We start from the raw sequence: 27,948 nt of genomic DNA, 5'->3' as shown, positions 1-27,948 counted from the left end.
TTACTTACAGAATGTGTGAAACACTCTTGGAATCAAAACTAAAATTTTAGGGGGGGAAAAAGATAGCTGCTTCATTCATTTCAATCTTCAGAAACAACACAAATCCTGGGAATGATCCCACCACACAGTTTGATGCTAGACTGATGCAGCAAAGCCAGTAGTACAGAAATAAAGGACTAGGAAAAAAAAAAACCAAAGATACTTGAGAAGATTAGTAATCTACCTTATGAAATAAGGATCTTCAGACCAGCATTTCCCAAGTCCATTTGTTCTTCCTGAAGTGGCACTATAAAACTTGCAGAGAAGGGACAATGAGACACCTCAATAATTTCAAGAGTCGAACTCCCCAGACAAGAAGGGATCTCTTTTAAAAAGCGACAGCTTCTCAATACTAGTGTCTGCAGACTTGGAAAACAATCCACCCCCTCGTAGGCAGTCCAGTTGATAATATCCAAGGTAGCTATTTCCAGAAATCTTAATTTAGGGAAACCCTCTTTTTCCATGTCCCATGTTTCCCCATCAAAGGCGTCATCGAGTAATTTGAGAACCTCCAGATTGGGAAGATTTTCGATCGCTGAAATTTTGCTCCAAGGGAAAAGAAAACCGGATAGAGTCAACTTTCTAATTGCCAAAGGGAATTGAAACTCAAACTGGCATGGATTTGGAGGATGTCTATAATGATTGAACAACAGATTCAGTGATTCTAGTCCACTTAGAAAGTCAAGTACTAGAATCTTGTCTGCTGAAACCCAATTATGTTCATTACCCCCAACGATAATGCATTTCAGCTTGTGGATATTAGGAATTTTACTGAATACCTTGCGGCCGATATCCAAAGAAGAAAAAGACACACTGTAGAAGGTATTCAAATCACACAAGCTTGCAGCTGTGTCAAGATTGTCTGTGGGTAACAAAAAACAACAATCAATGCCCTTTATTTGTAAGTGCCTTAGCTTCTTCAGATTCCATATAGTATCAGGTAGTAAAACAGTCCGAAGACCTGCTCGCAGGATGAAAGTTTCCAGGATGAAAGTTTCCAAATTCGAGAGATTGGCTATGGAAGATGGAATTGAATCCATATTTCCTAGAATTGCCAAGTACCTCAATTGAACCAATAATTCTAGTTCTCCAGGAAAAGTAGTACCTAGATATATGTTGCTCAATTCTAACACTCTAACAAGTTTGAAGACACCAATAATGTATGAAATCTCAAATTGACGACGTCGGTGCCTTTTACCGGAGTGTATTAGAGAATGGATTGTCGGAGCAAATAACCTGGACTTGCAAAAGCGCTCTGGGTTAGAGTTGATGCATAGGCGGCGTAGGTTGCGTGGCACTCTGAAAGTATATATTTCATCATACCCACGCACCAGCTGCAGAAAATTTTCTTCTTTGCCTTTTGTCACACAAAACTCATGCAGCAAATCATGAACGCGACAAGTTTTGACACCACCAATGGATCTTTGCTTGGAAACAATGACCAAGCTTCTGTGTATAAGATTCATTAAGAAATCATTTGCCACATCCTCTGCACTCTTGAACTGAGTTTTCTGGGTAAATCCTTCAGCGCCCCATAACCAAATCAACCTCTCAACAGTGTGTTCATGGTCTTCTGGAAATGCTCCGAAGTATAGAAAGCATGGCTTCAAATTATCTGGTAAGTTCTTGTAACTCAACTCTATCGCAGCAGAGCATTGTTCTGTACTAGAGACAATTCTTGAACTTAAACCATCCACAAGTTCTTTCCAACCATGTTGGTCCTCATTTGCCAGAATTCCAGCTAGAATGACAATTGTAAGTGGCAGTCCTTGACACATTTCCACGATTTTCATTTGCAGTTCGCATAATTCTGGTGGAGGCAAATCATTTCCAGGAAATAACTTCATATTTAGCAAGTCCCGGCTCTCATCAGGAGTCAGCGGACGGAGGAAATGAGGCCTTTCATCAAGTTCATCTCTCGAAGCAGCAACATCAGACTTTCGACTTGTCACGATCACTCTACTGCCGTTTCGATTGTCAGGGAATGATGCTTCCAATCCCTTCCATGCTTCAGCGTCCCATATATCATCCAAAACAATGAGATATCTAGTCCTTAGCAGACCTCTTCTGACTTCTGCAGCCAAATCTTCTTCACACATCTCAGAAAATTTCTCAGGAAGTTTGGAGTGAATACATGTCAAAATTTCAAGTAACAGTTTTTTTTTGTGATACAGTTGAGAGACAGTACACCAAGCACGTGTATAAAAATGCGATGTAACTAAAGGATTATTGTAAACCTGTTTAGCTAAAGTTGTCTTGCCAAGTCCTGGCATACCTACAATGGGGACAATTTGCAGAAGGGAGGATCCTCTTGTGAGTCGACTGATTATTGAGGTTGCCTCATCCTTCAATTCCACGATCATGTCATTGATTATTGGCATGTTTCCCTGTGATGGCATGTTATTTGGTCTCTTGGTAGCTTCCTTAACGTTGAGATCAAGTGTTTTTTTAACAAGAATGTTCAAGGTCGCAGCTTTGATGATCTTAATTTCTTCTTCAACGGAATCAAATGAGATTGAAGAAGAATCTAGAATGTCTCCAACCAACAAGGAGTCGATAAGAAATTCTGCCTTGTATGCCACCTCAACAACACGATCCCAAAGAGCTTGAAGACCCTGATCTTCATTGCGCAATTCCACAATTCTTCCCAAGAAGGAGCGTAAGTAAACAAGTTCTTCATGGATTGCATGAATTGGATAGTTTGAAAGAGCAACTGAATGGGCATCAGGATTTGTCAAATCTTCCATATATTTTAGAAGAAAATCGATAAATCCCAACTCATTGGTCCTAGGAAACTTTGATGATGGTGATGTTTCTGGATATTTCTCTGCAACTATTGCCTTGATAAGCTTTATCCTTTTCAGGAAATCATGAAAAGACTCCAGATCCATTTCCTTGACTGATCCATCTTTAATTTCGTTGAGAGAAAGGGAAAAAATAACAACTCCTGCATCACAGAGCAGGAGTCCAGTAAGATCTCTCATTTTCTCATCAAACACGTCGGGGTTCCCCTTGAGAATGATTCTCAAGGACCTCAACCCGTCATAAACCATTTTCAATCGATCCTTCAAAGACATCATAACACAAGCTCCAGTCTTTAGTATCTCCCAAAGATAGATTAGGAGAGTATCGATGAAGACTCTGAATATGTGCTCATCTTTTTTCTCGTATGGTTGTCTTGATATCTTTGAAGCAATCAGGGCCTGGAAACAAGTCCTATGGACTTCGGGTTCTACAGGAATGATCTTCGGCAGCAGGTCCCGAACAGGATTTTCTTCTAACCGGAATGATCTAAATCCCCACAGGAGATAGTTGCGTGCTGTGTTCACCGCGACAGATTTAGTGTGAGTCAGTAAGGGTCCCAATTGCCCATCATCGATGCCATGAAGTGTAACGAAACAGATGAAGTTTTTCAAGAATGTTAGCTTCTCTTCTAAGTTTTCCCATAGTTCCGGCTCTTCATCATCTTCTAAGACATCTATTAAGCAAACGTACCGAAGGCTCTCCAGAAAAGAGTCCATGACATCCATTAGGTCATCTTTCTTTACCAGGGACTTGCTAGACAACCTTGATGAGCTGTCTAAATCCTTGATTTCTTCTACGAGAGATGACGCTTCTTCTGCTAGATCATGGGGGATATGTTCCGCAAGTTCCATACGATATCCATCTTCCACACTAGCAAGATAGAACTTGTGAATCACCTGTCCCAGTTTGGAAATGTAATCTTTCATCCTGACAACCAGTGCTCCCAGATTTGCATCATCATCATCGCCCCACTTTCTCACAGATAGAAGAAATGGTCTGAAAGTTCCTAGATATATTTTTACTCTCCTCAATTGAATGAGCTCGTCCTCCCAATCTGGAGTTTTAGGACACAGATCCTCCAGCAACTGCAGATCATCCAAGACGGCTGAAATGCAAGTAAGACAACTGGAGGCCATTTAACGAAAGGAAGATTAGTTAAATTTAGAGATGAAGTAAGTCAATGAATATGGCTAGGAATGATGAAAAAAGTTGGACAGATCTCTCTTTCAGAAACTAGGAAAGCTCTGAGCTCAGAAGAAGTTAGATCGAGGTTTTCGAGAGAATTTGTGTACAGTCCAATTGCGATAGCTGGTAAAGAGGGTCTGTCATTGCCCAGTGGGATAGTTTGGCCTTTTCTTTGCAGAAACTTTGATGCAAATATATATATATATATATATATATTTCACATCTGGCTGATATTAATCTTTCTTTTTTCCTAATCTTGGCTGGATATAGTTTTTTATCTTTTCCATTGCAGAAGAAGTGGAGAGCTACTGAATTATTGGGCTCCTCACTTGCATTATTTTATCTTGATATGGGGACTCCACCGGTTCTGTTCTGAGATGTGGAAAGTCAGTCAATCCTACTTTTATTCGCTAAAGTTTTCGCTTTTGTCGAGCAACTTGCGCTTGTTTTCATAGTTTACTTTCACAGTTTTGCCCAAAAAAAAAAGGGAAAGTATAAGAAATTTCACAGGTGAAAAAGTAATGAATTCCTCGTTTCCTTTTTTTCAGTCAGTAATGTTTGACAAGCTTATTACACGTTTAATCAAGTGCTCAACTTTTTCTGTATATTGAATTCCCATAAAGTGAGACATTTTAAGAAAAATTTTCAAAGGGTAATATTGAATTCCCAAAAAGTGAGACATTTTCAGAAAAATTATCAAAGGTAATATTGTATATAACTTTTTCTCAAATTGTGAAAAACGTATTTAGTGAAAGGCAATCTTTTTTTTTCACGTGATGTGTTTATAAAATTTTTTTACTATTTGTATAGGTAGATATTGTTTAAATAACGTACGAATGTATCGTTTAGAAATCACATTTATTGAATTTTATTTTCAAAACTCTCATTTATTGTATTTGGGACCCTTTCTTAAAACTCTCATGATTTGGAAATTTCCTTCATAGTTGCGAGTATATATACTCACAACTAGATATATTATTTATTCATAAGGAATAATTTTGTAGCTGAATTATTGACCCAAAAAGCTGATCTTATACAGAGTCAGCTGGTCAGAGAAAATTGAACGAGCAAATTATCCCAGTGGCCACTAAACTTTTACCATCGTCGAGTTTTGGTCACTCAACTATTAAAAGGCTGGTTTTGACCATCAAACTGTATAAAAGGTAGACTCGAGCCCATTCTGTTAGATTTAGTCGTTAACTTCGCAGAGGTGTCTGTCCGCGCGATTTTCAATACAAAAGGTAGGGTCAATTTAGGAAGTCGAAAATATCACTTGCACCTCTTCTTCCTCTCCCATGCATCTGTTCTTTTTCTTCCTTGCCTAAACCCAAACATCAAACAATTGACAATTAAAGAAAAACGCAACAACGAAGAATTTTGGGGGATTGAGCGACAGCAGAACGGGTTGACAAACAAGATCTTCATTTCGTGGAACGATGGAGTGGCCCAAGTGGGTGATTAGACCAAGGGGCCAGCATTTTGATCCATCTGATGCATACGGTAAAGTTTTAAAATCCCTAAGTTTGTTTAGTTATCCACATCCCAGAATAGATTGTGTGTTTCATGTATGTATGGGCTACATTTTATCGTTGTTTTGGCTTTTTGCAATAAAGCATAGAGATTTCATAGTACACTGATTAAAGTATTCTTAATGCTGGAAAAAGGGGTTAATAAATAATTCATTCATTGAATTTGGGTTTACTAGTTTTGACTAAAATTTTAATTTTTTTAACTAATCGCATGTCATGCAGTGCCAGGTTCTTCTCTGTTCACCATACGAATGTATCATGGGGGTAAATTCAATTGGCAAAATTACAGATACATTGATGGGCATGTAGATTATGTTGATTTATGTGATGCGGAAACAATGTCTGTGCATGAAATAAACTACATGGTGGATAAATTAGGGCATTATGGATGTATGGTGTATTACTATGTTGAGCCTGGAAAAGATTTTCGAAATGGGTTGAAGGAATTATCTACTGATAAAGCCATTATCAGTTTTTGCAATTGGGCTTATAAGCATAAAATCATGGAGGTGTACTGTGACCACCAGTCAAAGAATGAAATCAAGATGATGGCCACAAAGTCCCTTCCTTCTGATCTACAGCTGAGTAAAAAAGCCGCAGTCACCATCGAGGAACTTGACGAAAATGGAAATGTTATTAGGGAACCTGGATTTGAACTAGTGCCATTTACAAGATCAATTGGCAAGATAGATGTTGGGAACTCTTCTAAAGAGAATGCCTTGAATAATGGGGATGATGGGGATGCAAATGATAGAGGAAATATAGATGGCCAAGTGGAGACTGATACTGATTCGGATGGAGATTGTGATCGCTTTAGTGCTGATAGGGATTTCTGTAGGGATGAAGAAATGTTAGAAGAATTGATTGTTGAGGGGCTAAAATCTGGTGTGGATTCTTCAAATACAGAGCAACCTAGATCTTCACAGCATCCCAATTCTAATGATGATTGTAATAATGCTGCACAACAGCAAGAATCAGTTGTAGATGAGCTAGGCAGACAACAACAAACAGTTGGGATGGATCCATGGTCACAACAATCAGGACTTGAAACTGAATTTGAACATCAGCAGCAGCCTGAGACAAATGAAGAACAACCCACGGATGTGGGAACTGGAAACCAACAGTCGCGGAGGAAGAAGCAAGTTAGAAGGAGAAGAAACAACAATAGAGCATCAGGAGAAGAGGCAGCTCCTCATTTAGATGATGTCCATGCATTAGATAAAGACACAGTGGTGACTGAGTTGCATAGTGATGCTGGCTCCTCAGATGAAGAGAATGATGATGACTGGAGGAATAGGTATGTTGATTTCAATCCGGAGAGAGATCTAAAAGACCCTAATTTTGAGTTTCACATAGGAATGAAGTTTGAGTCAGCTGAACAGCTAAGATTAGCTGTTAGAACATATTCCATCATGAAAGGAAAACCAGTAAAGCCATACACAAATGAAAAAAAAAGGTTTAGAGCAAAATGCAAACCTCCTTGCCAATGGTTTGTTTATGCTTCAGTTGAGAAGGAACTTGGAATAGCTGATTTGGTTGTCAAGAGCATGAATAATGAGCACACAAACTGCAGTCATGTATGGAAGAACAAGAATATTTCTGCTAAGTGGCTTGCAAACAAGTACATGGAGAGATTTAGATGTAATGTTGAAATGCCTCCAAGATTATTAAGACAAATAGTTGATGAGGACTTCAAAGCTGAAATTTCAAAATGGGTGGCATACAATGCAAGGGCAATTGCTAAAAAGGAGATTCAAGGGAATGCAGAGCAGCAATATAAGGACATATGGAGATATTGTGCAGAAATTAAGAGGACACACCCAAATACCACAATGGAAGTTATGTTTACTCCCTTCAGACAACCTGGATGCAACCCAAAATTCATGAGACTTTATTGCTGTTTGGGACCATTAAAACAAGGCTTTCTTGACGGTTGTAGGCCCATTATTGGGGTTGATGGATGCCACATAAAGGCTGAATATCGGGGACAGCTGTTGACTGCTATTGGAGTAGATCCCAACAATGGATGGTGGCCCATTGCTTGGGCAGTGGTTGAGAGGGAAGCAACTGAACAGTGGAAATGGTTTTTTGAGCTGCTGAAGAATGACTTGCAGATTGAAAATGGGTACAGCTACACCTTTGTTTCTGACCAGCAGAAGGTATTAACTCCTTCCCTTTGTATATGCACAGTACACAAATCTGTTTCAATTTACTAATGCCTTTTGTTTGTAATAATTTATAGGGTCTTGACCGAGCATTATCTGAGGTACTACCAAACAGTGAGCACAGATACTGTGTGCATCACCTGTATAACAACTTCAAGAAGAAACATCGTGGACTTGCCCTGAAGACAAAACTGTGGAACATTGCAGCAAGTACTACTGAGGGACTATTCAAGAAAGCATCAGCAGATCTGGAAAATTTTGACAAGGAAGCATATGAATGGGTGAAGAAAGCACCACATCCCAGTCATTGGTGTAAGACTTTTTTTTCAGAACATACTCGATGCGATATGTTGGTTAATAATTTGTGTGAAAGTTTTAATGGTCATATACTTGAAGCTAGGCAGCAGCCAATTATCACAATGTTAGAGTCCATTAGGATATTTCTGATGGAGAGGATACAGAGAAGGACAACTGCAATGGAGAAGTTTGAATTGTCCATTGGCCCACTAATTAAAAAAATAATTGATGATAGGGTGATAGAATCAAGACAATGGAGGACCATTTGGAATGCTGTGGATGGATACCAGGTTAGGGGACCAAGGGGGGCCCAGTTTGCTGTTTATTTAAAGAAAAAATCCTGCACATGCAAACTGTGGGATCTATCAGGTATTCCTTGCTGTCATGCTATTGCAGCAATTCACAGAAATAATGGCGACCCCTATAAAGAGGTGTATGACTGCTACAACAGAGATCTGTTTCTAAAAATTTACAAAAATGTTTTGTATCCTATCAATGGACAAGTAATGTGGCCTGAAGCTGATGGGGTGGATCTTGATCCACCAGAAAGGATAGTGCAACCTGGCAGACCTAAGAAGGCCAGGAGAAGAGATCCTACTGAAACTCAAAAGACTGGAAACAGGTTGCGGAGAAGAATAGTCATCCATTGCAGAAAATGTGGTGTTGCCGGCCATAATGCAGCTGGTTGCAAGGTGCAGCAACAAGACAATCAACAACAGCAGAATCAGGATAGCGAGGAGCAGCAGCAGCACCAACAGCAGCAACGTGGTTCTAAGAACATGCAACAGCAACAACAGAACCAACACCAGCACCAGAGTCAGCATGAACAGACCCAACACCAGCACCAGAGTCAGCATGAACAGACCCAACACCAGCAGCAGAGGCAACATCAGACCCAACACCAGCACCAGAGGCAACATCAGACCCAACACCAGCACCAGAGGCAGCAGCAGACCCAACACCAGCACCAGCACCAGCAACACCAGCAGCAGGATCAATATCAACAGCAGCAAAATCAGCAACACCAGCAACAGAATCAACATCAGCAACAGCAACAGCAGCAGGATCAGCAACAACAGCAGCAGCAGGATCAAGAGTATCAGCAGAACCAACAAGAACAGCAATCACAATCTGCTGTTGAGGAAAGTGAACATGCACAGCATCGACAGCAGGAAGAAGTTGTACAAAACCAACAACAGTCTCAGAGCCAAGGGGCTCATCAACAAAGGAAAGCAGGAAAACGAAAGTTAACAGATTCAGAAAAGGGGCAGATCAATGCCAATTATGCATATTTAGGTAAAGAACCTCCTTTCACTGTTGGAAATTGGAGAGGAAAATGGAGTAGAGCTGGTACTAGAAGAGGAGGAACTTCAGCAACAACTACCAGAGGACAACCAAGAGTCAAAAGAGGATCAAATTGAAGAGGAAGTAAAGCTATAGCTAGATTGGGACATAATGCAACTACATTTTGTCTTTTTGTATGAAGTTTGTTTTGGATTTGATATGCTGACCTATTACGAACATGGTCCATATGTACAAACAATTTATTTTGTCCAATCTACACAGATTGTTCTATGTTAATGCAGCACTTTTGTTTAGTTCTTATGTCTCTGTCATTTATTGATGAAATTAGTAGAACTGAAATGTGTTGTTTCAAACCTTTTTTGACACCAAATAATAACTATTTATTCATGTGAACAATACAACTTTTATACATCAAAATGTTTATACAGAGGGGTACAAAAGGGGCTTTATAAAGCCATTTGCCCTTTCCCTTTCAATATGCTACCATTACAACAGAGTAGCTATTCTTCAAGGATTTTCAACGATGCCACAAATTTGTAGCATGCCACCAGAATTATCTATTCTCATAACTAACATTGCTAAGACAACTATTAGCCAAGGCAACACTGCGCATCGAATGAGTCGCTTATTGGCTGATTTGTACTTGGCAATTTCAGTTTGAAGTGGCTTCATTTTACCCTCCAATTTCACAGCTTTTGCTTCCCACTTTCTTGCAGCTTTTTCAAATTCAACCATTTTTTCCTCCATTCCATTGATCTTTCTGAGTAGACCCGGTATAATCATTGTAGATCGAGCGCACATTTCATCATCTATCCAACCCCAATAGCCACAACCATCCTTCAAAAAAAAACAAATTCATTATATTTCTTACACAATAATAAATTAAGTATCTAAAAAAATGTTACAAACCTCCCCCAATGCGCATTTGGCAAATCTTCTTCCCGGATTTTGTGCAGTCCATGAAGTTATCATTACTGTCTTCATCCCACAAACACAAGTAGGCAAAATGGGTGTCAACGATGTAGGTGGCATGGATCTTGCTGGCCCGACTCTTGGTGGCGTTGATCTTGGTCCTGCTTCCTTTAATCCAAGTTGGGCTTCTTCCATTTCCTTCTCTTGTAGTTTCTCTCGGGTAAGTCATCTTTATTAGTTTTATACAAGAAGAACAAGAAGATCTATTTTCGACTTCCTAAATTGACCCTACCTTTTGTATTGGAAATCGCGCAAACGGACACCTCTGCAAAGTTAACGACTAAATCTAACAGAATGGGCTCGAGTCTACCTTTTATACAGTTTGATGGTCAAAACCAGCCTTTTAATAGTTGAGTGACCAAAACTCGACGATGGCAAAAGTTTAGTGGCCACTGGGATAATTTGCCCAAAATTGAACCAGTGCATGCTGTTTATTATCTTTCGGGACACTTTATTTATTTATTTTTTTGTCTAAATAGTTTCAACAACTTGCTCATAACCTACTACTATAATACTTACTAAAGTGGCGTTTGGTTCGCATATCGGAGCCGGATTCGGATTCGGAATCGGATATCTTGGGTTTAGAATGAGGTCATTCATTCCAATACATCTGTTTGGTTCAAGTACCTGGAATGTGTACCATTACTATATTTAATGTTTGGTTCGTCGGCTCTTTCGGAATGAAATATAATAAATATATTATAAATCATATCGTAAATGATAGTCATTGGTTCTTTGTAAATGGGATATAAGAAATTTTCACTAATTAAATATATTAGTATAAAAGTATTAGTAAATTTAGTATAACTAATTAATAATTTCTATTAGTAAACATGTATAATTATTAGTATAATTGATAATATCAATTTTATTACATAAATTAATATACATTATATAATACATATAATTAATAATAATATTATTATAAGTTTGTAACTAATTAAATTAAATATTATATATAAAATTAAATATAAATATAAATATACAAATGTTATAATATAAATATATAATTATAATTATATAATATATACAAATATTAATTATACTGATATTTTATATAAATATAATATATATTACATTTTAAATATAGTTATTATTATATATTATTATATTTAAAATAATAATAATAATAATAATTATATAACTTATTAATATTATATACATGTATATATTATAATTATATGCACATATAATATACATTTATAAACATGCATATATATTATAAATATATTATTATATAATATGAATAAATTTATAATATATAATATATAATTATAATTATATTTAACTACATAATTATATAATATAATTATGTAATATAGTAATATCATTATTATAAGTTTGCAACTAATTAAATTAAATATTATATATAATTAATTATAATTATACAAATGTTATAATGTAAATATATAATTATAATTATATAATATATAAATATTAATTGTACTAATATTTTATATAAATATAATGCATATTAATATAAAATATAGTTATTATTATATATTATTATATTTAAAATAATAAATATAAATATAATTTATTAATTTATTAATATTATATACATGTATATATTATAATTATATGCACATATAATATACATTTATAAATTTACATATATATCATAAATATATTATTATATAATATTAATAAATTTATAATATATAGTATATAAATATAATTATATTTAACTAAATAATTATAATATATATTTATAAAATATACTAATATTATAATAAAATATATAATTATAATAAAATATTATAATTATAATATATTATATATGTATATATTATAATATAAATATGAATATATAATATATATAATATATATATTAATTATACTAAATATTATGTAATTGTAAAATTTTGGAATCACACTTGGGTTTTGGACAAAACCCACCAACTTACTAAGGAATGGTGGAATGCTAAATTTTTAGCTATCATTCCAAAATTTCAATTCCGATAGTAGTGAACCAAACATGAATTATGGGGTTTATTCCAATTCCCCATTCCGAAACCCTTTTACCAAACGCCACCTAAGAATATGGAAAAAGATATTTTTATTGACTCCGATAATACTTTATTTATTTATTTATTTTTATTGACTCCTTATAATACTTACTAAGAATATGGGAAAAGATATTAATGAGCCTGTTAATTTGTTAATTTTGTCATAATATGCACACTATCGAGAGCTCATATTGACTTTTTTATTATAGTTCAAAACTTTTGTGGTGAGATTATAAATAGCAAGAGATTGGTAATTTGGTCAGTTCACGAAATCATATGCTTTTCACATGACTGGTTTCTTGGCTGACCCAACTTCGAGCACTAAAAACCAAACACAGAATTGTTTGATTCCATTGAATTGAAGCCACAGAGCAGTGCGCAGTACCATATTCTTGTTTGTGTATCATGGTTACGTCTAGCTGGCAATGATTTTGTGTTCCAATTAGTTATTAGAATAAAATCATTACTTGAGCAATGTGAACCTAAGAGTGTGAAAGTTGTTTTGATCCATCTTTTAGATCCAGTCAGTCAGATAATCCTGGTCTGAAAACACCATTGGTATTCCTGGTCAAAAGTTCTCGTGATGGGAAAAAATTACAAAAAAAGAAACGCAAGTTGATCTACCAAAGAGTATTTATAGACGAGTGCCTTTTCCGAGACTCCATGCAGAGTTTGTCAGGTCTGGCCATTAGAAATTGACCACTGAGAATAAGAGGATTCTTACAATCCAATAAAAATAATAATAAAGCAAATAAAACACATGGTTTGATTGAATTTACCTATATTCACGAGCCAAAGGGGAGCAAATTTAGTCCACGGACGACAGGCGAAGGGATAACAAATTTATTATAACTAATAAAGAATATAAAAGAAAGAGTACGAAATTCTAGGAAATAATTTCAAGGCCAACAGACACCTAAAACTGAAAACATAAAAGAGACTAAATAATTCAAAATGCTTAACAGTCCAAAGTCTCATAATTAGTTCATTTCATTTGATGTTTAACCAAAATTTTTCTCAAATTGGGTGTGGGTCTCCTAAAATTCTCCTGGACTAGTGCATACGGGGCACTTGGACTTATGCCCTTAACACATTTAAATTCACTTAAATAAATGCATTGTATTTATAACTAGTAAGAGGAGAGATTTCTTTATAAAACTTCTAATGTGGGGATACAAAAATTAAATTCAATAATCTCCATCTTGGCGTGTATAAATATCAAACATACTCCACTTTTTTCACAAAGTCTCAATGAATCCCAATGAACCACAAAAGTGCCAACAGACCTCAACGACCTACCAACGAGCCAAGATGCAAAAGATTTATCGGGTCCCAACGGATCAAAACTCATAAAATGTTCAACAGATCCCAATGGGCTAAAATATCAAACATAATAATCTTGCTTCATCCTCAATGAGTTCCAATAGGCGAAATAGCTTTTCAAAATTCAACTAAACTCCAACGGGAGATTTTTCTTCACTCTCTGTAACGTTAAATCAATATTTCGAAATTGATATTGATAGTCTGTTATCATCATCGTTGTCGCCGAACCCAAAGCCTGAAACTCTAATACTAGTTTGTTAGGTTTGGTTCTAGAAAATTGATCAATAAGAACAGTAGGGTTCTTGGCAACCCAATAAAGACAATAACAAAGCAAATAGAAAAAAAAAACAGAAAAACATAAAATTTTACGTTGTTCGGTCGAATTAACCTACGTCTATTAGCGAAGGAGTAACAGATTTACTATAACAAAAAAAGAGTACAAAAGAGAGAGTACAAAATTCTAGAAAATAATTCCAAGACTCAAAAGAGACTAAACAAAAGAGACTAAAAATTATAAAATGCTTAACGGTCCAAAGTCTCGTTACTTGCTCTTTTCATTTGATATCCAACCAAAACTCCTCTCAGACTAGAGTGTGGTCCTCTAAAATTTTCTTGATCTAGTATATATGACACTTGAGTTGGTACCCTTAGCATATTTAAATTCACTTAAATTTATTGTAATTATAACCATTAAGATGAGAGATTTCTTTGTAAAACTCCTGATGTCGAATATGAAGACAGACTCAACAACAGAATTGAATAATGCAAGTGGCAAATTGGGGACAAAAAGGAGGAGGAGGAGGAGGAGGGGGAGTAGAAGGAAAGATTCGTAAGTACCAGGTGGGTACAAATTACTCATTTAATCTCATTATTGGGCTCGGGTTGGACAGCTAGACTACAAAACCTAGCAGAAAGAAATTGTAGAGGTAGACAATGGAAAAAAGAATTGATAAATTATGAAATCCTAGTAATTGAATTAGTCGATGGCATTCGTTCTTTTTTGTAAACAAATTACGTACTAATGGTATGAAAAGATTGACTAAATTTGTAGTTATTCTTCAAAACATAACTAAAATTTGAAAAACAAAAACAGCTGCTTCATTCATTTAAATCTTTAGAAACAACAAATATCCTAGGAAGTGATCCTACCACACAGGTTTGAAACGGGATAATGAACAATAAAACAACATGAGTAACTTGATCTTGATGTTAGACTGATGCAACACAACTAGTTACAGTAAAAAGGTAAAAAAAAATTTGAGAAAAATAAAATGAGTAAATTGGTTTCCAAACTAAACAAACTTGAGAAGATCAATAGTCCATTTCTTTGGATGAAAATTTCCCATGTCCATTTGTATCTCCTGAAGTGGCTCTATAAAACTTGCAGAGCAGGGACAATTAGACTCCTCAATTATTTCAAGACTTGAATTCCCCAAACAAGAAGGGATCTCCTCCAAAAAGTGACAATCTTCCAAAACTAATTTCCTTATCCTTGGAAAACATTCCACGCCCTCAGAGACGGTCCACTTGACAAAATCCAGGGAAGCCAATTTCAAGAAACTACCTTTTAGGGACCCCTATTCTTCCATGTTCCATTTTCCCCCTCAAATGCTCCGTCAGGTAATTTGAGAACCTCAAGATTAGGTAGTTTTTTTTTTTTTTTTTTCTAACAAAGCGTTAAGGAAGTTATCTAAGGAGACCCACTAAAGTTCAACTTCCAGGCAATTGCTGACTATTGCTGACTGGAAGGGAGATTTGGTAGATTTTCGATTGCTGATATTTTGCTCTAAGGGAAGTAAAAGTGCGAAAGAGTCAATTTTTTAATAGTGGAAGATAATTGAAACTCAAACTGGCATTGAACATAGCTTTTCAACTTCAAAATAAGTGATTCTAGTTGACTTAGAGAGTCAAGTACTAGAATCCTGTCGGATGCACCCAAAGCAGGATAATCAGATTCAAGGAGTTCGATGCTGCATTTCAGCTTACGAATATTGGGAAACTTTCTGACTATCTTGTCCGCATTCTCCCATGAAGAAAGAATTGTGTCACAGAAGTTACCTAAATTGCATAACTGTGCAGCATCGTCAAGATTGTTGGTGGGCAGCCGAAAAGTGGAATAAAATCTAGGCTTTCTCCTAATGTGCAAATGCCTTAGTTTCTTCAGGTTCAATATGGTATCTGGCAGTGAAACAATACGAGAAAATGTTCCCGCAATGAAAGGGTCGAAGTTTGTTAGATTGGTTTATGGATGATGCAATGGACTTTCACGGTTCCTAGAACTGCCAAATACCTCAGCTGAACAAGTAATTCGTTCTTTTGGTAAAGTAGAACCTAGACTAGGATCAGTTTAAGAGACTGGAGCTAAAAGACTGGGTGGATTGGAACCTCCGAGAGAGAAATGTTGGGACAGATAGGGAAGTATGCTGGCAATTATTATTTCAGAACTAGGTTTATTTGGCCTGGTCAGCTTGAAATGCATTTTCCTGTGCAGGGGGTGGCAGCAAGCTGAGATGTAGCTATAGGCAAGTGCTAGCTCAAGCAAAGCAAGTGCAAAAAGCGTTGCAGAAGGAAGGTAAGATGGAGGGGAAGGAGTTGACGTTTATTAGCTGGGTAAAGCCACCAAAGGGCTGGATGAAAGTCAATGTCGACGGGGCTGCTACAGGTAACCCAAGGGAGGCCGGAGCAGGGGGACTAATACGAGATGACAGGGGTCTATGGAAGGGGGGTTTTGTAGCGAACCTAGGGATAACCACAAATGTAGTGGCGGAGCTGGGGGGAATGATGTACGGCTTAGAAATGGCTTGGGAGCAAGGGCGCAGGAAAGTGGTATTGGAGTCAGACTCATTAACAGGATTATCTCTGTTGAAGACTACAGGCCTTTACTCGAATCTTGTTAAGCGGATACAGGGATGGTTGAGGAGGAAATGGGAAGTTATGCTTGTCCACTCCTGGAGAGAGGAAAATACGAGTGCGGACTGTTTAGCCAAGAGTAGTTTGAGGCAAGAAATGGGATTGAAGTGGTTGGAGGACCCCCGAGTCGACTGAGAGAGATTTTGGGCCAGGATATCATGGGAGTGATAGCTCCCCGTCTAGTGTCCTTGTAATGAGCCAGAGGCTCTCCAATATACAAAAAAAAAAAAAAAAAAAAAAAAAAAAAAAAGTAGAAGCTAGACTTATGTGTATTAGAGAATTTTCAAAATTTGGTCATTTATAAAGTTAGACAAATTTACTTCAACTATAGTGTGTTTTTGTAAAGAATTCTAATAGTCGGTAAGTGATCTACTACAACAAATCATTCCTACTAAATCTTTATAGTGTTGAGATTGAGAATGATCAAGGGTTGCAATCTTTCTTCATTAATTTGTGACTTTATCTTGAATTGTGTTGATCAAAAAGTTTCTCAACACTAATGCAAGTGTTCATATAGTTTTTGGATATTCAAACATCAGTTTTTGGATGTTTAAATACCATTTCGGTGATAATTAACCATCAATCCTAGTTTGAAAATAATAAAAACCATTTTACATTTTCTCTTTTCGAAGAAAAAAAGATCCTATTAATGATTATGTCTACTATGAGATCATTCAAACCTTCGAATTTTTCTTATGGTTAATTCCAATAAACTCCCTAAAAATACCTTTTCATCACATTACCTCCTTGAACATTAATTTAATTGAACCAATCAACACTAGTATTATTACAATTTTCACAATCAGGTACTATTTAATCAGGAAGCTCAAATTTTTACCAGCATTAGTCATATGCAACACATAATCATTTCATAAAATGACCAAATTATCCCACAATTTCTTAATTATAAAATTTTATTTATTTACTCTTTGATCGAAAATTTTCTAAAACAATCTTGTAATTCCCCATAATGCCAAAAAGTCTATTATTTATAGCTTTTGGCTTATTATCATAATTGAAATTTATTTTCAAGCCTTGTTTTGATGGTCACTTTTCCTCAAAAAATTTTTTACGTTTTTTTGTAAACACATTTTTTAATCATTTTTTTATCTCACATACATCAAATTGTTATAGTGCATTTTTCTGTAAAAACTCTAAAAAGTAACAATCAAAATCAGAAAAACTCATAGAAAATATCGACAACTAATCCAAAAAACAGCTAATTCAAACAACACATTTTATGTTTGAGTAGGTCAAATGTTTTTACAAATGTGTAATTATCTAGAGTTCATCTTAATAGTTTAATTAGTTCAACAATCTGGTCAGTTCGTGAAACCATGTGTGCTTCAAGTGACTGGTTCAACATAAAATTGAGCTGCTAGACCCAATGGTAGTCGAATGGGAAGTTTGTAATAGTACAAGGATGGATTTGTTCAATTAAATGTTTAGTGGGGCAATGTGAAGAAAGACACTTTTGCAGGGGGTTTATTGGAATCCACTCTCTTTCTTATTGCCACACCATTTCCTTTAATTTTTCCATCTGGTTGGCGTTTTTAACACAAAACCAAATACAGAATGGGTGGATTCCATTGAACCAAGGAGTAGTACACTGTGTTACATTCTTGTTAGTGTACCAAGAATCAACAATCACGACAGTTAGTCTGATAAAATCATTGAGCAAGCAATATGAATCTCTTTTTGATCCATCTTTCAGAACAATTAGTTTGATAATCCTAGCCTGAAAACATTGATAGTCATGGTTAGAATTTCTTATGAGGCATAAAGTAAAAAGAAAGGCAAATACCCTATCCAAGATTATTCTTACCTTCTTGAGACTAAATAAAATTGTGTAATCCAAGTGGCAAAATGGGAAAGGAAAAAAAAGCTGCTTCATTTAAATCTTTAAAAACAATAATAATCCTGGGGAGTGTCCGCCCCACACAGTTTGAGACAGGATAAAGCGTATTAAAACCATAGTTTGTAAAATCGGGATCCTACGTAGGATCGATTTTAGTTTCATAGAATCGGATCGTAAGATCGTAAGATCCCACCAAAAACTCCTAAAATTATTAAATTAATAATTTTGAAATTCATATACCATTTTATACATCCTAAAATATATCAAATAAATAAGTTACTCATAAATATATAACATTTATTACTTATTGTATAAAGAAGAGAACATAAATAGTTGTCTGTCATGATTTAAAGTCTTAGAACCAAATGTTTTTACACAATCATAATTTCAAACATAAAATAATCATCAACCTCCACAAATACTAAAAAGCCAAACATCCAAATCCAAAATTTTCAAGATTAAAATTAACTACTAAAATGTCATCTTTCAAGTTTAAACAAACATGAAAGAATAAAACATAAAATAGTAACAATTCATCATTTTTAAGTATTATAATAATTCAAAAATACATTAATTTATAACCAATCATTTTCATCAAATTCATTATCCTCATAACCCACATTATCAAAATCATTATTTTTTTCAATCATCTTTTTCATTAAATTCCTCTTTTGCTGTTAAAAAAAAAGAGAAAAATGAGACAAATAAGACAAATGCAAACTATTTTCCTCTACTTCATTTCCTTTCTTTTTCACTAGGATGTTTTATTTATTTATTTTTCATTTCCTTTGATCCAAATGACTCCTATAAGGGCACTAATTATTCTACATGGATCAATTCCCTATTTTTGTATTAATATGCATTTGCACGATTCTGTGTACGTTCATGTTGTGCATCAAATCTTGTGAATGATAAAGCTATATTGTAAATTTAAATTGAAGAAACAGTAAATTTAAGTTGAAGAAACATAAAAGAAAAAAAGAAAACGGATTGGTTCCTTTAAGAGTATCAGACTTCTAAACCCCAAGGATTACATAATTTGCATATCCTTTGCCATGCAAAGAAGTAGCATAGCCTTAACAATGAAGTGTTGGAAAAACTCTAGAAGGACTGGGTCATCCATGAAATCACAAATCTACTTGCTATACCATGCCTTAATGCGGATGTTCTTGATGATTAACATAATGAAATCATGGTTCTAGGCCTTGAAGGAAGGAATAAGAGCGAAACTGGAGCGGCAATTGTTTTTTTGAAAAGTTAAGATTAAAGAATGAAAGAAAAAGACGCAGGAAAGGAGAAATAATTGCTTTTTTGACTTTTTGGGGCAAAAGTTGTTAAACAATTGCAATTAAAGGCTGCTATTTTTTGTTAAATTACAAACCTATCTCAAATATTTTCATTGAATTGCAAAATGGAGTCCTGTATTTCATAAATTTATAAAAAACTGTAGGATCGGAGTACGATCCTACAGATCCTGTACGATTCTACTGGAAATTAATGCAATTTGCGATTTTGAATACGATTCAGTTCGATTTGAGTTATGCGGATAGTACGATCATACGATCCGGATCGCGATTTTGACAACTATGATTAAAACAACAGGAATAGCATGATCTTGATGGCAACAGTACCAGTAATAGTGCAAAACTAGAAAATTAATAGAAAATGTAAAATGAGTGAATTGACTGACCAAACTAAACATACATGAGAAGATCAGTAATCCATTTCATGGGATGAAATGGTGGATCTTCAGATCAGTGTTTCCCATGTCCATTTGTTCCTTTGAGGACCTCCAGATTCGGAAGATTTTCGATCGCTGAAATTTTGCTCCAAGGGAAAAGAAAACCGGATAGAGCCAACTTTCTAATTGCCAAAGGGAATTGAAACTCAAACTGGCATGGATTTGGAAGACGTGTATAATGATTGAACATCAGATTCAGTGATTTGGAAGACGTGTCCACTTAGAAAGTCAAGTACTAGAATCTTGTCTGCTGAAACCCAATTATGTTATTTCATCCCCTCCCTTAGTTTTGACGATTTCTGTTGCTGTTTCAAATTAGTTCAAATCATGAGGGACTATAAAGAGCTTTTCCGTAGCTTAGTTTAACCACAGAATGCTTTTTTGTATTTTACCCAAATAACTAAGAATGTTGCTTTTACGTATAAAATAAGAAGTATGCTTTTGGGAAGTTTTAGAAGTATATTTTTATAAAACATCTATAGTAACTAGTTAAACAACATACCAAACCATAGAAAGATGAATACTAACGAAAAATACACCAAAGAAATACCCAAAATATTTAAAATCTGCAAGAGTTAAGAACCTGCACTTACACACACGTCAACACCCTTTACACCACCACCTCACCTCAATGACGGGTCGGCAAAAATACTAGTTGGTCTGTGAAAGTCACTTTGATGCATTTTGAAAATTAGATACCTGATTTATATTTCTTGACTAGGCAAAATTGGGTCAAGTACCCAATAATACGCGCGGGAGGAGGCTTAGGATAAGAGGTTTGAGAAACCACGGGCCTCTTGAGAACCCACGGATGCCCAACCCATCACTTATATACTTTTTTTTTAATCTTCGTATATATACATAAAATACAATTTTTTTTTGAAATAACTAAGTAATTTCATTTAGCAAATTGCATATCAATTGTTAGAGGCAATATATTTTTTACAAGATTCATTTGTAAATGTCATGAACTTATTTTTGTTCTAGTAGAGTTTGTTTGATATAGAACTTGTAAAGAAAGGTAATGCTTATCACACTTTATTTTTTTTGTGTGATTCTATTATCTCAACGTAATATTCAAATTTCATTTTTGGCTCAAAAGCATTTGATTAAGAACGTTGAAATTGAGAAACAATTTGAACTTTTAATTGAATTATAATGGTTATTGAATAATGATTTTTGAAGTAATTTTATTGGGTTTGGATGCTTTAAGTTTTATTATTGTTTTGGGTAAATGACACCTAACATCTGTTTCGAAATACTGACAACGTGTAGCTTCCTTGTTTTGTTTGATAGGCTAAGATTTGGTTTATTTATTAAGTAGTGTAGTGATAAAAAGAACTTGTTTATAAAAAATTTGATAAAATATTTTACTTTGAGCTACAATCAGATATCAAGATTTAAAAGCTAAGAAATAGAAATTAAACAAAAAATACAAGCCAAAAATTTAAATTACATTTGGAAATTACCATTTTTCGACACAAAATTTTGCCACCTAATAAAAAAGTCCTAGCTAAGCTACTGGTAGTCGAGGACTTTCAAGTAGAAATGGCGGCCTTGTTTGGATTGCTTGTTTCCGTCGGAAAATATTGTCGTTTTCCGTAATCACATTTTTCAATCACATTTTTTTCTCACATATATCAAATCGCTACAGTAATTTTTTCCATGAAAAATGACGGAAAATGCAATCCAAACACAACAAGTTTTTCGTAGGGCTACAAGTTACTTAAGGTTTCAGTGTTTAGTGTGGCATAGCATTTCAGAAGTTAGAACTCGTATAAAATTATGGTAACGTGGGGTTCTAGACTTGAATCGTCTTTTATTGTAGAGCATCTTCCCTAGTTTCCCCTCAAGTAGTCTTAAGTCCACCTTTCTACTAGTACCACTAAATGTGTTTTGGATTTAGAAGAAGAAAGAACAATACTTCTTGTTTAATCAGCATGCCTTCATAGTATGTTACGTTATATATAAGGGTAAATTACTTTTTACCCCGTTATGATTTAGTCCTCTACGACATAATCCCCTATAGTTTAAAAATTCATATATAACCATCTCATAGTTTGAGTTCAAGTGTCATCGTTAGTTTTTACGGAAAAACTAACGGTCAATAGTAAAACGTCAAAAATGAAACTAATAAATCGTCAAATTTATCCTTTCAATACTCGTTAGAGAAAATTACTCGAGTTAGCCACTAAACTTTTTCAATGATCAAGATTTGACCATTCAACTATAAATAGTATGTTTTTACCCATTGAACTATCAAATATGTAAATTTTGAGCCATTCCCTCTGATTCCACCTTTAAACTCTGCCAGATTTAAGAAGTCGCATGAGTTATGAGTAGGGCTGCAAACGAGCCGAGTCGAGTCGAGTTTTGAGCTAATCGAGTCGAGTCTCGACTAAATTTTACCAAGCTCAAGCTCGAGCTCGAGCTCGACGAGCCGGCAAATTTCGAGCCGAGCCGAGCCGAGCTCGAGCTCGAAAAAAAATAAAAAATATTTATTTTATTTTTTAAAAAATAAATAAAATAATATTTTTTCTTAATAAATAATAAAATATTAAGGATATATACGTAATTTTACTATGAAAATAAAAAATAAAAATATATATATATATAATATACGTAATTTTATTATTAAATAAAAATAAAAAATAAAAATATATATATATATAATATACGTAATTTTATTATTAAATAAAAATAAAAATAAAAAATATATATATATACCCAAACTCGCGAGCCGGCTCGCGAGCTAACGAGCTTAATATTCTGAGCTCGAGTTTGACTCGAGCCGCTCGCGAGCGGCTCGATTCGTTTGCAGCCCTAGTTATGAGATATACTATTAATAGTTAGATCTAGTAGAGTTAACGGGGGAATTAGATGCAATGCAAGTAACGCTATGAAAAAAGAATTGACAAATTGGCAAATCCAAGTAAATACATTAATCGGTGGCATTCGAAAACAAATTACTAATGGTGTAAAAAGGCAATAAATTTGTAACAATTATGCAGCTAAGCAGTAGTATTAACTTACAGAATGTGTGAAACACTCTTGGAACCATAACTAAAATCTTAAGGGGGAAAAAAAGATAGCTGCTTCATTCATTTCAATCTTCAGAAACAACACGAATCCTGGGAATGATCCCACCACACGGTTTGAGACAGGATAAGAAACATTAAAGCAACCTGATTAACTGATATTGATGCTACACTGATACAGCAAAGCCAGTAGTGGTACAGAAGTAAAGGACTAGGAAATAAAAAAAAACAGGTAAAATGAGTGAAAGTGGCTGCCCAAGCCAAAGATACTTGAGAAGATTAGTAGTCCACCTTATGAAATAAGGATCTTCAGATCAGCATTTCCCAAGTCCATTTGTTCCTCCTGAAGTGGCTTTATAAAACTTGCAGAGTAGGGACAATAAGACACCTCAACTATTTCAAGAGTCGAACTCCCCAAAGAAGAAGGGATCTCCTTTAAATAGCGACAGTTTATCAATACAAGTTTCTGCAGACTTGGAAAACAATCCACGCCCTCGCAGGCAGTCCACTTGACAATATCCAAGCCAGCTATTTTCAGAAATCTAACTTTAGGGAACCCCTCTTTTTCCACGTTCCATATTTCCCCCTCGAAGGCTTGATCAAGTAATTTGAGAACCTCCAGATTGGGAAGATTTTCGATTGCTGAAATTTTGCTCCAAGGGAAAAGAAAACCGAATAGAGTCAACTTTCTAATTGCCGAAGGGAATTGAAACTCAAACTGGCATGGATTTGGAAGATTAATGAACCCCAGATTCAGTGATTCTAGTCCACTTAGAAAGTCAAGTACGAGAATCTTGTCTGCTGAAACCCAATCAGCTGCTGGAATGCATTTCACGAGAATGCATTTCAGCTGCTGGATATTAGGAATTTTTCTGAATACCTTGCGGACTATATCCAAAGAGGAAAAACAAACTCGGGAGAAGGTATTCAAATCATACAAGTCTGCAGCAGTGTCAAGATTGTCTGTGGACAAGTTAAAGTCCTTTGACTGTAAGTGCCTTAGCTTCTTCAGATTCCATATAGTATCAGGTAGTAAAACAGTGTGAACAAATGTTTCCAGGATGAAGGTTTCCAAATTCGAGAGATTGTCTATGGAAGATGGAATTGATCTCATATTTCCTAGAATTGCCAAGTACCTCAATTGAACCAATAATTCTAGTTCTCTAGGAAAAGTATCACCTAGATCTATGTTGCTCAATTCTAACACTTTAACAAGTTTGAAGATACCAAAACTGGATGAAATCTCAAATCCACAATGTCGGTGCCTTTTACCTCCACCGGAGTGTATTAGAGAACGGATTGTGGGAGCATATAACTTAGACTTGCAAAAGTGCACTGGGTAAGAGTTAATGCATAGGCGGCGTAAGTTGCGTGGCACTCTGGAAGTATATATTTCATCATACCCACGCACCAGCAGCAGAAAATTTTCTTCTTTGCCTTTTGTCACACAAAACTCATGCAGCAAATCATGAACGCGACAAGCTTTGACACCACCAATGGATCTTTGCTTGGAAACAATGACCAAGCTTCTGTGGATAAGATCCATTAAGAATTCATTTGCCACATCCTCTGCACTCTTGAACTGAGTTTTCTGGGTAAATCCTTCAGCCCCCCATAACCACATCAACTTCTCAGCAGTGTGTTCATGGTCTTCTGGAAATGCACCGAAGTATAGAAAGCATGGCTTCAAATTTTCTGGTAGGTTCTTGTAACTCAACTCTATTGCAGCAGAGCATTGTTCTGTACTAGAGACGATTCTTGAACTTAAACCGTCCACCAGTTCTTTCCAACCATGTTGGTTCTCATTTGCCAGAATTCCAGCTAGAATGACGATTGTAAGTGGCAGTCCTTGACACATTTCCACGATTTTCATTTGCAGTTCGCATAATTCTGGTGGAGCCAAATCATTTCCAGGAAATAACTTCATGTTTAACAAGTCCCAGCTCTCATCGGGAGTCAGCAGACGGAGGAAATGAGGCCCTTCATCAAGTTTGCCTATCAGAGCAGCAACATCAGACTTTCGACTTGTCACGATCACTCTACTGCCGTTTTGATTGTCAGGGAATGATGCTTCCAATCCCTTCCATGCTTCAGCATCCCATATATCATCCAAAACAATGAGATATCTAGTCCTTAGCAGACCTCTTCTGACTTCTGAAGCCAAATCTTCTTCACACATCTCAGAAAATTTCTCAGGAAGTTTGGAGTGAATACATGTCAAAATTTCAAGTAACAGATTTTTTCGGTGATACACTTGAGAGACAGTACACCAAGCACGTGTATAAAAATGCGATGTAACTAAAGGATCATTGTACACTTTTTTAGCTAAAGTTGTCTTGCCAAGTCCTGGCATACCTACAATGGGGACAATTTGCAGAAGGGAGGATCCTCTTGTGAGTCGATTGATTATTGAGGTTGCCTCATCCTCCAATCCCACAATCATGTCATTGATTATTGGCATGCTTCCCTGTGATGGCATGTTATTTGGACTCTTGGTAACTTCCTTAACTTTGAGATCAAGTGTTTTTCTATCAAAAATGTTCAAGGCCGCAGCTTTGATGATCTTAATTTCTTCTTCAACGGAATCAAATGAGATTGAAGAAGAATCTAGAATGTCTCCAACCAATAAGGAGTCGATAAGAAATTCTACCTCGTATGCCACCTCAACAACACGATCCCAAAGTGCTTGAAGCTCCTGATCTTCATTGCGCAATTCCACAATTCTTCCCAAGAAAGAGCGTAAGTAAACAAGTTCTTCATGGATTGAATGAATTGGATAGTTTGAAAGAGCAACTGAACGAGCATCAGGATTTGCCAAATCTCCGATATATTTTAGAAGAAAATCGATAAATCCCAACTCATTAGTCCTGGGAAACTTGGATGATGGTGATATTTCTGGATATTTCTCTGCAACTATTGCCTTGATAAGCTTTATCCTTTTCAGGAAATCATGAAAAGACTCCAGATCCATTTCCTTGACTGATCCATCTTTAATTTCGTTGAGAGAAAAGGAAAAAATAACAAGTCCTGCATCACAGAGGAGTCGTCCAGTAAGATCTCTCATTTTCTCATCAAACACGTCGGGGTTCCCCTTGAGAATCGTTCTCAAGGACCTCAACCCGTCATAAACCATTTTCAATCGATCCTTCAAAGACATCATAACACAAGCTCCAGTCTTTAGTATCTCCCAAAGATAGATTAGGAGAGAATCGATGAAGACTCTGAATATGTGCTCATCTTTTTTCTCGTATGGTTGTCTTGATATCTTTGAAGCAATCAGGGCCTGGAAATAAGTCCTATGGACTTCGGGTTCTACAGGAATGATCTTCGGCAGCAGGTCCCGAACAGGATTTTCTTCTGAGCCCCACAGGATATAGTTGGGTGCTGTGTTCACAGCGACGGATTTAGTGTGAGTCAGTAAAGGTCCCAATTGCCCATCATCGATGCCATGAAGTGTAACAAAACAGATGAAGTTTTTCAAGAATGTTAGCTTCTCTTCTAAGTTTTCCCATAGTTCCGGCTCTTCATTATATTTTAAGACATCAATTAAGCGAGCGTACCGAAGGCTCTCCAGAAGAGAGTTCATGACATCCATTAGGTCATCTTTCTTTACCAGGGACTTGCTAGACAACCTTGATGAGCTGTCAAAATCCTTGATTTCTTGCATGAGGGATGACTCTCCTTCTTCTAGATCGTCGGGGATATCTATATCATGGCCCGTACGATATCCTTCCACACTAGTAAGATAGAACATGTGAATCGCCTGTCCCAGTTTGGAAATGTGATCTTTCATCCTGACAACCAGTGCTCCCAGATTTGCATCATCATCATCGCCCCACTTTCTCACAGATAGAAGAAATGGTCTGAAAGTTCCTAGATGTATTTTTAGTCTCCTCAATTGAATGAGCTCGTCCTCCCTATCTGGAGTTTTAAGCCACAGATCCTCCAGCAACTGCAGATCATGCAAGACGGCTGAAAGGCAAGTAAGACAACTGGAGGCCATTTAACGAAAGGAAGATGAGTTAAATTTAGAGATGAAGCAAGTCAATGAATATGGCTAGGAATGATGAAAAAAGTTGTACAGATCTCTCTTTCAGAAACTAGGAAAGCTCTGAGCTCAGAAGAAGTTAGATCGAGGTTTTCGAGAGAATTTGTGCACAGTCCAATTGGGAGAGCTGGTAAAGAGGGTCTGTCATTGCCCAGTTGGGAGGGCTGGTGCTGGACCTGGTGGGCTAATTTGGCCTTTTCTTTGCAGAAATTTCACATCTGGCTGACATTAATCTTTCTTTATTCCTATATTTATCTTTTCCATTGCAGAAGAATGATGGAGAGGCAGGAGAGCTACTGAATTATTGTGGACCCCACCGGCTCTGTTCTGAGATGTGAAAAGTCAATCAATCCTACTTTTATTCGCTAAAGTTTTGGCTTTTGTCGAGGAACTTGCCCTTATTTTCACAATTTACTTTCACAGTTTTACCCCCAAAAAAAGAAAAAGGTAAAGTATAAGAAATTTCACTGGTGAAAAAGTAATGGATTCCTCGTCTTAATCTGCTACAATATTTTTATATTTCGTTATTTTCAGTCAGTAATGTTTGACAAGCTTATTAGGCTACAACAATTACACGTTTAATCGAGTGCTCAACTCTTTTCTGGATATTGAATTCCCAAAAAGTGAGACATTTTAAGAAAAATTTTCAAAGGGTAATATTTTTTTTAACTTTTTCTCAAATTGTGAAAAGCGCATTTAGTGAAATGCAATCCTTTTTTTTCGC

At 35.8% G+C, this 27,948-nt stretch overlaps 1 protein-coding gene across 1 annotated transcript; it reads right to left on the bottom strand.

The window, feature by feature from the left end:
• Positions 1-52: 52 nt before the first annotated feature.
• On the bottom strand, positions 53-27,388 carry LOC113770857 (putative late blight resistance protein homolog R1A-3). The gene is made up of 2 exons (XM_027315465.1): positions 23,948-27,388; positions 53-712 (listed from the first exon to the last, which is right to left on the bottom strand). The coding sequence occupies exons 1-2, from the start codon at positions 27,177-27,179 to the stop codon at positions 225-227; spliced, it is 3,720 nt and encodes a 1,239-aa protein (XP_027171266.1). The 5' UTR covers positions 27,180-27,388; the 3' UTR covers positions 53-224.
• Between the last annotated feature and the right edge of the window lie 560 nt (positions 27,389-27,948).

Source organism: Coffea eugenioides, chromosome 5 (genome assembly GCF_003713205.1).
Source record: "Coffea eugenioides isolate CCC68of chromosome 5, Ceug_1.0, whole genome shotgun sequence".
In the NCBI taxonomy this organism is placed as follows: Eukaryota; Viridiplantae; Streptophyta; class Magnoliopsida; order Gentianales; family Rubiaceae; genus Coffea; species Coffea eugenioides.
Note: the sequence above shows the minus strand (reverse complement) of the source record. Positions and strands in the feature narration are given on the sequence as shown.

Coding starts and splice junctions, on each gene's coding strand:
- LOC113770857 (XM_027315465.1), bottom strand. CDS start 27,179: ATGGCCTCCAGTTGTCTTACTTGCCTTTCAGCCGTCTTGCATGATCTG. Junction 713..23,947: donor TCTCGTACTTGACTTTCTAA/GTGGACTAGAAT, acceptor TTGACTTTCTAA/GTGGACTAGAATCACTGAAT.